Source organism: Haliotis cracherodii, unplaced genomic scaffold, assembly GCF_022045235.1.
Source record: "Haliotis cracherodii isolate W230 unplaced genomic scaffold, xgHalCrac1.p SCAF_4, whole genome shotgun sequence".
Lineage (NCBI taxonomy): Eukaryota > Metazoa > Mollusca > Gastropoda > Lepetellida > Haliotidae > Haliotis > Haliotis cracherodii.
Window position 1 is genome coordinate 42,720,948 of NW_027266297.1, and position 12,630 is coordinate 42,733,577.

At 41.2% G+C, this 12,630-nt stretch overlaps 1 protein-coding gene across 4 annotated transcripts in view; it reads left to right on the forward strand.

Annotated features, from left to right (window-relative positions):
• Positions 1–378: 378 nt before the first annotated feature.
• The window catches only part of LOC139479930 (orexin receptor type 2-like), a 65,876-nt gene continuing 53,624 nt past the window's right edge, over positions 379–12,630 (forward strand). For all 4 annotated transcript variants that reach the window (XR_011654373.1, XM_071262863.1, XM_071262864.1 and 1 more), the window contains exon 1: positions 379–1,142. Coding sequence is in view for 3 of the 4 variants with exons in the window: in XM_071262863.1 (XP_071118964.1) it covers positions 765–1,142 (378 nt within the window). In the remaining variant the exon portion in view is untranslated. The remainder of the gene's footprint in view (positions 1,143–12,630) is intronic.

The following is a 12,630-nucleotide window of genomic DNA, read 5'->3' on the forward strand; positions in this document are numbered from 1 at the left end:
ACATCACGCATATACCAAACATTCGTGACGTACCTATTGATCAAATCTGGTTCCATGCAAAACAAGACCTACACGTTTTCTATACATATTGGGAGGAAGTTTTTAAACAACGCATTTTCCGATCAAATCAATTACTAACAAAACATATCCGTTATAGAAGCCTCCCATATAGATTGACCAACTGTGGACAGCCTATCGAACCAGCATGTTGTAACAGAAGGTAAATTATGACATCACGACTTTTAGTCCCACTCGTTTGGCCTCACCCATCCTCATTGGACCAATCACAGACCCAGCCAGTCATCCCGGCTTCGGAGGAAGCAAGAGAAGGCGACAGTATCCATTGGGTGCTGGCGTAATGTATGATGAAGCGCAGGCCTGCATAGAACAGTATTGAGCGAACGTATTAGCTGTGTAGTCTTCAGCGAGAGCAGTGCGTTCATTCTATTAGATTGTGTTCTGCCCAACAGTCAATACCTCGTGGACTATTACCGTATTGTATTAAATACGTGTATGTGTGAAGGCTTAATTGAGTGTTCTTCTTTGGATTTTTCAATTATGTGTTTTATCAAGGACCGATTCTTCTCAAAGTTTGTCGGCATGGTTACATATGTGTCCGTTAAACAGACAATGATGGATAAGCGTTGCACGTTATAAAAGTCAAATAGATAGTTATTCTTCAAAGCTTTTTTTGTCATATATTTTGGAAATCGGCGATATTCTGTAGTTTGTGGAATAGAACGAAACAAAACATCATTCCAAAAATGCACGGAAAACAGCATTACGATGAAGTGATTGAAATGATCTACCCGAACTCAACAGAGGGTTCCTTCAATGCTTCTCCTAATACCACTGACGAAGACTACCCTGATGTAGAGCCTTGGCAGAACCAGCCTTTCATCTGGATCATCCTACTACTTTCAACATGCGTCTTCGTTATGGGCATTGTAGGGAACCTGCTGGTGTGGTTTGCAGTATGGAGGAACCACAGGATGCGCTCTGCGACGAACCTCTTCCTAGTCAACCTGGCTCTAGCGGACTTTTTGGTTATCTTGATATGTCTGCCACCTACTGTTATTTCTGATGTAACCGGCAACTGGCCACTTGGACACGAGATGTGCAAAGCTGTGCACTATTTACAGGTAACGTACATTGTACTTGATTTGTGTCTTATTTGTTCTTCATATTTCTCTGAATTTGCCATTGCTGTCCCGTAAATTGAAATATGAAACGCGAATGTGTCTGAAACGCCATAATTGACATGTCGTGCCAGGATCCGCTGATCAACACAGGGTTCCTTCAATGCCTAATCCGCTGATCCCTGAGTATTATAACTGATCGGGTATCACTAGTGGCAAACGTCAACGACTTGCGTCCCTAAGGGTTTATCTTTAACATCAGGCTGACGAGTCGGGATATAACCGATGTCACCGTATCAGAGTTGGTTGGTTAGTGAAAGCGACAAACGTCTACATCTTGCGTCCCTTTGGGCCTTTCTCCAATACTAAGCTGTCACGCCGTTATAAAATTAAACTACGCGTGAAAGCGTCGTTACACACCATCTCAAAGCTGGATTCGCTCTTGTGATGAATGAGATGAATCGATGAAGCTCATTCTAACCTAGGAAAAAGGTTTGCCCACTTATCTGAGGTTAGCTGAGGTGAGCTGAGCTGAGTATACCACTCAGAAAGAGTATAAGACTAGTCTTTGTTTTATGATTTTAATGCCGAGCGCCAGGCAGGGTTACAACAATATTGAACTTTTTACGCCTTTTGGTATGACGCGACAAGGGATCGAACCCCCGACCTTCCGTTCCTCGGACAGACACCCTATCAACTACATCACTACACAATTGACCCATGTATCTGAGACGACAATTTTTTCTATGCAGTATAAGCTTAACAAATCATAATTCGGGCTTGGATTTAGCCTAAAATTCACCCATAGTATGATCGTTGGTCCTGCAGCAATCTTCAGGTGGCAATAGTCAACAATTTACATCCCTAAGGGCTTCAACATTAAGCTGAAACGGGGTAACATGACCGAGATATTGTTAAAATAAGAGTCAAGCTCCAACACAAACAGATGGATATAAATTACAGTAACACGTTAATTCTTTCGACAGATCACGTCGACTACAGGTCTTGTTTTGCGTTACAGTGGGTTGTCAGTCAACATGAGGGATTAAGCTAAGTCCCACGTCGCTCATTATCGCCCATCGGTTTACGTAGTTAGATTCGAAGGATCACAATACATCCAAGCTGAACATTAACACCGATTGTATAAATTTCCCAAAGTACATGTAATGGAATGCGTTAATATCTGAAAATCAATGAAGAACTTGTTTTTTTTTAATTAAGTAAGTTTAAATAAGTTTCGTCATCCGTTCTAGGGGCGGGGGCGGTCGGGTAGCCTAGAGGTTAAAGCGTTCGCACGTCACGCAGAAGACCCGGGTTCGATTTCCGACATGGGTACAATGTGTGAAGCCCATTTCTGGTGTCCCCCGCCGTGACATTGCTGGAATATTGCTAAAAGCGGCATAAAAACCACACTCATTTACTCACTCCTTGGGACGGTGGGTAGTCTAGTGGTTTAAGCGTTGGCACGTCGCACTGAAGAGCCGGGTTCGATTCCCCACATGGATGCAATGTGGGAAACCCATTTACAGGTGTCCTCCGCCGTGACTTTGCTGGAACAAGCAGCATAAAACCATACTCACCCACTCATCCTTTCTTTATTCCGTTCTTCATTCTTGCGGAATAAAAAGTATCAGCCACATCTCTCACAAAAACTGTATTACTCATCAAAAGTCTCTGAAGAAATCATTATCATTCAACCAATGAGATTCGAACACAGCTACCCAGATTGGGTTCAGCAACCTCGGTGTACATCAGCGGAAATGAAGCCCGCTATTGACTAGCATTAGTCTTGATTACAACAATTCCCCTAGAGCAAGTTTTAACCTTGGTTCATTGTAACACTTGAATACTCGTGTGTCTTCTTGATTGGTTCTGTGTCGCCGGAAGGAATATTATAGCAATTGCGCTTATTTATGACGGACACCAGACACAGTCAAACAGTGATGTGACTACTAAAGAACTTAATGTATATTGCGAATCTGGTAGTGTGACAATTCTATCCATAACATCATTACAACTGATGGGATTGGTTATGGGAGTTAGCGTGAAACCTTGTTTATTCGGACGAATCCAATGAAGGCGTCCGGATTAACGAATCTATTAACGATTATTATCCTGTGTATGTGGATATTCCTAATAGTAACCGGCAGGGAGCTGCTAGATGCTGGAATAACTATGTTTCTATAGGAACCATAGATGCTTTTCCAACTATTCCAGAAAACATAACACTTCATATCGTTTATAGAGAGGTTTTTAGAACAACATCTTTTGAAATGATAAGTTCATTAATCACTACAATCCATAAGTTAAAATGCACACATGACATTCTTTTCATTACAAATTTCGGCCGTACAAATGCTTACACCTATTGATGTGCCAGTGCAGTAAAACATGAACTAAATATTGTCTAAAATGTTGCCTTAGCATAGATCGCGCTATCATACGTTAACAAAGAGATATACGTATTTATTATGTAACAATATAACCTCTGTGAAACCTACATTCAGAAATACACAATTTAATAGATACGATAAAGCATAATATTTTCTAGTACAGATCAGTCTGAAATAGTTGTTAGCATCTGTTAATTCAAATACGTTTTACATTTTTGAATATAAGCCGAGATATGAGACACCTGTCGAAATGGAAAGCTTTAACGACAATGGGAACAAATCCTTTTATCGGCCTGGGTGATATCTCTCATCGAGCCGTTGGACACAATTATACCACTGCTCGGGGACAAAATCTGTACGTAATTTCCTCTTCACCGACGATGTAGTGGAAACAGCTATGGCTGCGTTACGGTGTTATGAGCCCATTTTCAGGATAAGTGGGAAGTGTTCAATCGTACCATCCTGTATTGAGGTCACCCCTTGTTGAAGCATCACACTGTGGTATGAGGACTAGCATTGGTATTATCTTTTAAACAGCTGCACGTGGTACAATTTGCCAGGCCTGTCTGAAGTTGTATTAGTTATGAGGTCCTGTGTCATTTACTTCGCGTCCGACGGATTCTCACAAAAACTGGCTGCTTGTCTTTGAGACATGTGACCTACGGCAGAGATCGTCGTCACGAGAAGTTGTGGTACTGTATTCTAAAGGTGCTCCGTTGCATTTGTTCAGAGAGCCTGTGTCATTTACTTGTATACATGATACTACGCATGACAATATCATTCTTTAATTACCTCGAGCATCTTTTGTCACATGTTTGTCGTGTCCGAGTTGGATTTCCGCCCTGAAAAGTATATCTGTTTCATCTTTTTGTCAGCTCATGTGAGAAGCACAAGGGGTGTCGGTCGTTACATTTTATCACTCGGGAAACCAAGGCGCAATTGTGTTGTAATGGATCAAGAAACATAGACATGACACATCTGAGATTCGAACTCGTGATCATCAAAACCTGTATAACTAGACACGAACCTCTGAGCCATCAAACCAAAGCCTTTTGTATGAAAGGCGGTGTCATAGTAACGTTATCCGTTCAAACGCTGAACTTGCAAGTAGTATTTGGTTGACACACCTTATTGTGATCCTGATACATAGACACACAGCAGAGCTCCCTACCGTGGCCACAGTGGACCAAAACAACGTCGAAACCAATTTACCAAATACAATGAATCCGGAATAACATAGACATTTGTGCAGGCTACGTCAGACGGTAACTGTGCTACACTGCCTGGTGTCCATGTTCTGATTAAATTTCCACATTGGAAATTAAGCGATGTGTGAAAATGAGACGCTGTCTCTGTGTAATTATCGCATCATTAACTGCTGAGTTAACAAAACCATTTCCATCTTCATAAGAAATCTCTGTTCAAAGCAGAGTCGATTGCACGATTCCGACTATATCATAGATTATGTGTCTATAAAATAGTGATGACACCAGGTGAAGTAGCTATTTTAGGGACAAGGGATCAAATTAGCCGAGCTTAATCCTACTTTAATTTTACAGACAGTGATATCTGCAACACTGAAACATCCTTCATCACATAAAATATGAATCTGTTAACATGTGATGAAGCGGTCCAGTTTGGTAATTTGCTCTAATGTTCTCGACTGTCGAATGTGGGACTGCAATTTTCCAATATTGAAAGCGAGCCTGGAGGTGGAAACAAAACTCAATAAGTGTTAACGAGCACGGGCATTACAGTAATGATGTCCCAAAAGACAATAATACGGTTTCAAGTTCCTGTCAAATCTCCAGACAAGCACCAGCTTAGTGATATGAAACCGGTCATCCCATGAGTGCATGTTTCGAGCTACACTGGGAGCATTCCCCCAGCAATTACGCGGAACCTAAAGGATGATTTAAGGGACGTGCATATCTGATTGGATAACACTATGCTCTTCTTCCGTTACACTTCGTGCACACTTTTGACCACACATATTGGGTTCGGGAGATACTATCGGATTAAAGAAGGGCTACTCTGCCTCGCTATTCTGTTACGGCATTCCACTTAATAACTGATCTCAACTAGGAACTTTCGTTGAGGAATTCATCCAGTGGGTGGTGTTTCATTTCTGAATTAATATCACGATTACGTACAATGGCCAATGGCGTTTATGAAGTAAATGGATCTAATTATTGCTATCGCCATGGTATCACATTCCTAATAGCAATACTAGGGGTTGAACACGAACGAAGAGTTTACACGTCGTTGTAACGGTGAAGTGAGGTTGTTATGCTGAGGACGCTCTCGGTTGTTATATGTACAGAGTGCTTGAATGTTGTTTGGCAGTGTTCTAACGATGTATCAAACGTTTCGTATGCACTGCTGCCCAATTTGACGTTAAAAAGTGATGTGGTGACCACACGAATTGTCCGGACATGTCCAGTATCGACATAACTTCATTTACAGATCCCATATCATCCACTTATGGAGTCTGTGCCGGAAAAGTGAGAAATTTTCATACCTTTGGTGGTTGATTTTATGCATAAAAACGAGTGAGTGTGGATGGCGCATAACTGTTTCTTGGTCATAAATAAGGCATACATCCTTATGTGTGTAAAGCGTAAAGGGATGCCATTTGATTGTGATGTCATGGTTACCGACGACGTCACAATGGTCTGCAAAGTATTGTGATGCAATTCATTGTCGCGATACATGACAGGGAACATTGCTTGATCTCACCCAAGGGATATCTCCATTGATGATAACTCGAGTTATTTGTGTAAGAATTAACGAGGCTTCACTGAACATAGACTAGATTATATGACAGCATTCTGATCAACATCCTTGCATCTGAAAGTACAAGTACATTCTTAAAGATTGTACAAGCCGGTTCTGATGAAAATGTCTTAATTGGCAAGTTTTCATCCTATTTAATGTATCTTTTTGATTGGGTTTCTCAATGAAACCCTGGAGCAAATATGTCTTCAGTACACTATGCATATGACTATAGTAAGAACCGACTGAAATAGGAATTAGGTGATCACATGCACAATGGGTTAGTGGATTTGACAGTGAACCATATGTATTGGTTATGATCTGACAGGATCTCTGGACCATACTCAAGCATTTACCGGCAGACATCTCCCCTCACACCATCTTATCTGCACTTTCTACCCGCATTAGTTGTTTCTCATGACAATTTATAGCAAAGAGACCAAGGGAACTAAGGTTTTGCAACTTGACTTTCTCACCATTAACAGGATCTCAGACTCGCCTGTGCCTTGTACCACAAACACCCTGGCCTTTGATTACGGACCTATCCGTGCCCTGAACTACAAAACAATGCGTGCCTTGGACCATCGAAGCACTAGCGCGTTGGTTCACAGACCCACCTGTGCCTTGAACTACAGAAACACCAGTACATTGGTTCACAGACACGCCCGTGACTTGAACTACAGAGAAACCAGTACGTTGGTTCACAGACCCGCCCCTGACTTGAACTACAGAGACAACAGTACATTGGTTCACAGACCCACCCGTGACTTGAACTACAGAGACACCAGTACATTGGTTCACAGACCCACCCGTGACTTGAACTACAGAGACACCAGTACATTGGTTCACAGACCCGCCCGTGACTTGAACTACAGGGACAACAGTACATTGGTTCACAGACCCACCCGTGACTTGAACTACAGAGACACCAGTACATTGGTTCACAGACCCACCCGTGACTTGAACTACAGAGACACCAGTACATTGGTTCACAGACCCGCCCGTGACTTGAACTACAGAGACAACAGTACATTGGTTCACAGACCCGCCCGTGACTTGAACTACAGAGACATTAGTACATTGGTTCACAGACCCGCCCGTGACTTGAACTGCTTGCACTTGTCCGGTCTAATCCCAAATTTATAGTGCTAGCCCACTGAAATACCATGCCGCAGTTTAACATGAACACCACACTCAGACACAGTTTACTGACTCCGGGTCCACCTGTCCTTGTTTTAGCCCCTTAATGCCGAGCGCCAGGCTGGGTAACAACAAGTCCATCTTTTAACGTCTTGTTGGTATGATACCTTCCGCTCTCCGGGCCGACGCTCTCCCACTAAACCATTGTCCTGCTATGATAATCTTTGATGCAAGGTAAACACATCCAAGAATTTGCCCTACTGTCGCTCGATGACATTTGTATGGGGAATATCAAGGGAAATTGTTTGAATGGCTATTCCATGAAATGTTGACGACTCTTGAGCTAAGGGAATTCTAACTTTTTAAAGGATAAATCGCTCTGTAAATGATGTCCCAAGAACAGAACTACAGAAACCCTAGTACCTTGGTTCACAGACCCACCCGTGACTTGAACTACAGAGACACCAGTACATTGGTTCACAGACCCGCCCGTGACTTGAACTACAGAGACACCAGTACATTGGTTCACAGACCCGCCCGTGACTTGAACTACAGAGACAACAGTACATTGGTTCACAGACACACCTTTGACTTGAACTACAGAGACACCAGTACATTGGTTCACAGACCCACCCGTGACTTGAACTACAGAGACATTAGTACATTGGTTCACAGACCCGCCCGTGACTTGAATTGTTTGAATGGCTATTCCATGAAATGTTGACGACTCTTGAGCTAAGGGAATTCTAACTTTTTAAAGAATAAATCGCTCTGTGAATGATGTCCCAAGAACATGTATATATTATCTTGGAATAGCTCTCTACTCTAGCAGTTAATGACAAAAATGACAAATTGACGTAACTTCATACCTTTGGGGGTTCATTTTATACATTACAAACGAATAAGTGTGGATGAGGCATAAGAATTTATTGGCCATAAATAAGGCATACATCTCCGGTGACATCCTGATACTATGGAAACATATCAAGTTATCCGTAATTCGGAACAAGAGGAGTATATAGACCATATCAGATAATAATTCTTTTTGGAACACTAAGTTTCACCGAATTAAAGGATACATAGACAATCTTACCTTAGTGCCTTTTTAACACTAGTCGATATAAGTTGAAAACTCCATGGCGTGCCGACACGAAGGTGATATTCTATGTGTCATCCAAAATCATTCTTCCAACTACTTCAGTTTGTAAACAGCAACAATCAGTGCCACGAATGTGCTGTTTCTTATCTTGGAATACATTGTTACAGTTACTCTCTGCTGACATATTCCAGTTACATTTATCGACTTGCGCATTTCATTTGGTTCTAAGATAGCCCTCCAAAGCATTACCTGTCAGAAAACATTTCATTGGATCAAATTCAAAATGACGTATTTAATGTTTGAACTTATACCAAAATCTTTCTTCAAAATAACAAAACCAATAAGAAAAGAACTTAAGCTCCCTTCAAGCTGTACAGAACTCGTCAGTTTAAATACCAAAATATATTATTTTTGGGTACACACATATTGCTAATTTCATGTCCTAATTTGTACTTACTTTAATTAGACCGAATGTTTTTATCATTTTCGTCTTTGCTGTTATACATACAGTAGGCATAACTTCAATAACTTCCGAATACAAAGTAAGTTGATGGTGAACAGTTACTATTTCTGCTTAAATATTAATTTTTTATCTTTTCACAAATCATTTCTTCATCCGTTATACGATTAGTTCGCTTTCGAAATTCCGAGGCAGCGTTGGCACTGGTGTAAAAAAGGCAACCCTAGAAAAGCATGGATTGACTCATCTCTATTCTTTACGACGTGTCTTCAATACACCATGTAAATAATCACCATGGCAGATACTGCAAGCTTGGCAGTGCGCGTTCCACACAGCTGGCAACCATGAACCCGCTCATATTCTTCTCGGTAGAGATCATAGGCGCGGAGGTGGGTTTAAATGGCATTCCTATGGCGGATAACTGTTGCAAATGTGTTTGGCACATCTCCCAGTAATTAGTGACAACATAAATGAAGGGATAAAAATAGTTTCCACGCACTGCTCTTCGCGTAATGCAAGTAACTCTTCGACGCTAGGGTGTCATCACTGACCCATTCATATGATATACTCTTTTACTCCCAATGGAGTATCGGCAGGTAATCAAGACGGATTATTCTCTGGCGTTGACGTTTCAAATATATTTTATGGATAGTGTAGCAGACCTCGTTTCATATTTTATGGTTTTGTGATGCAGACCTCGTTTCATATCTTATAGATAGTATAGCAGACCTCGTTCCATATCTTATGGATAGTGTAGCAGGCCTCGTGTCATATTTTATGGATAGTGTAGAAGGCCTCGTGTCATATTTTATAGACAGTGTAGCAAGCCTCGTTTAATATTTTATGGATAGTGTAGAAGGCCTCATGTCATATTTTATGGATAGTGTAGAAGGCCTCGTGTCATATTTTAGTGTAGCAAACCTTGAAAGAAAATCAAGGAAATATCCTGACAATTGTTGTAACGTGGCAAAACGAGTGAATATTGTTTACGGCCGGAGTCATGTAAATAAAGGATTCTTGGCCAGACAAGCCACAGACTGAAGCTATGATCAACTATTTCCGCCATCTCGGGACGATAACATCCAACCACCCGAGTTACCGAGTTACGAAGAACACCCGATCCCTGTTTTCGTGTGTTGTTTTATACAAGAGAGCTAGGTTGGCCCGATCGTCTAAGGTATCACAAGTTGCTGTGTAGAGTTGCGTCCCTTGGCCACACCAGAAACCTATGACTTGTTTCGAAACCCGGTTCGCCCTGGTTATCGTTTTAGGTTAGTCAGCACCATGCCCGTGCTCGTGGGTTTTACCGAAGTAGTAAACGTCAGAGACCTGCATCACTTCGTGCTTTAAACCTAACTCACTCATTCACTCACAGTATTATGCAAATAGTTCTCCTCAGGTCTGTTTGTAGCAGCTACCTTTACTGATAAAATAGATTCAACTACAGTCTAGGTATTTTAATCTTATAAAGCTCATAGTTTGAGAGCTTTACAGGTTGTTGGTACAAGTCTCATTATTCCTTTGAAAATAAATCACTTTTACCTTTTCATATTGTTTCGAAATATTTCTTTTCATCCAAATGAACAATTATGAGTACGTTAAATCACTAAGGGATGTGAAACATTTGTGTTTACTTCCGTGCAACGACTAGCAAAGGAATGTTGCATTGTTCCAGATCCTTATGATGACGATGGTTTTCTCCATTTTGATTGCTGACTCATAAATGTAGACAAGCCATGTACAATGAAGCTGTCCTACTTTAATGGTCAAGAGCGTGCAACGTAGAACCAAGCGCCGTTGCGTGACAACAGAATAGTGTACTTACTATTGAAACTGTCCTCTCTCGGGAAGAGGTTACTTTGGTGTAAAAGGGGTGTTTTTACCTCTATCGTTATTGATTTACAAAATAACGATGCTGCGACAAGAATGAAAGGATAATCGGCTTGAAGTTACTTGAAAGAATCTAAGAAGTGGTCATTTGATATATAATCTATTTTAATGTCCCTTCCGTAGATGACCTCATATCGGCCTGTATCAGAGGGGCAATACTGCTTTTGAGCGTGATTGCATTGACATTGCAATCACAACAAGGCGTAGACTACTGTCATTACACTTCGTTAGAACGTGGATCCTGTTTTCTTATAACTGTGCCATTTTTGCCGTTCTACCATCTTCCAAAGGCAATGGAGTTAACTAACTATTAAAGTCCAGTTTCTACTCTTGCCGAACTAGGCTGGAATTATGGAGTTATATTTTGGCTGGACTAACGAGTATAAGCATAGTCTAATCAAAATCGCGTAATGAAATCGACATCCGGTTCGTAAACTGCCATGCAGATTTCGGTCGACTGCAGGACTTGCAAAGCATATGTACCGACAACTTAGCTTCAACAGATATTTTCCAAATCTTTTCATGTTTTTAATCAACTTGCACGCGTGAATTGATGCATTTCGCGAAGTAAGACCCGTTACAATATTTCATGATTACAATATAGATCTTGATTATGGCCAAGATCGTCTTGAATGGCGCCTCCAGTTTTGTGTGAAGCAAATGCAAGTGATATGTGAGGTGGAATCTGATTGGTTAATTGGAGGGACATATAGTAAATAACTCATAGGCACTGGTGGCGCTACGATCGAACCTAGAAGTCCAAGCCCAGCTCGGCAAGGGTGGAAACGGGACTATCACAGTCAAATAACTACCTTGCCGTACTATTTGGAAACATATAGTCGATTAATAAATATTTCTTTAAATGGGTGTTTTCATATTGACCTTCTTATGAATTGACCATGGACTGCTTGTATTGGCCGTCGGGATTGCTTCGGGCCAATAGAGCCTGTCGAGGGCCATTAAGACTGACATTGGACCTATTACAAGGCCAGTATAATAATAATATTATGCTCAAATGGATCATTGATATATAACGTATTGCAATCAAATAAATCATAACGTTATTAATATATATCGAAGTACAATTAAATCAATCATAATGTTATTGTTGTATAACATATCGCAATCAAATCAATCATACACAGAGAAACCCCATAGGTTCGAAACCCGTTATTTCGAGAAAAAAAATCCTGGCCAACAAATACTTTTGGCAACCTTCGTTTTCCGGACCCCGATAACTCTGGACACACATGCATGAACACGCACGCACGCACGAACGCACGAACGCACGCACACCTGGGGCGCCTGAACACACTCAAACATCCCTCCGCGCCCACGGTTCGTTACTCCCAATATAGCTATCAATATAGGTAACAAAGGAAGGAGGATTTCTCCTAATTCTGTTTCTTATCCAGAAATGCGTTAACCGGGTCGAATTCAACGAAGACGGTATGGCCTGGATTAATGAGATTTCACTGAATTTTCTCCCTCCTTGAATCAGAGGTTTCATCTTTTGATTTGCATCATATTCTTGTTCTGCTACCTAATTATACGTTCATAGAAACTTGAAACCTTTTTTCTTCACACTTAAAGGTATCAGGTCTGTTTGAGTTGGCTTCCTGCACCGTATCAGTCCATCTCTGACACTGGTACCAGCGTGTTATGAAACTGTTGCTGAAACAAAATCTCAGTATCTAATCCCAGTCATCTCTTCCCATTTGTCACTATTGACAC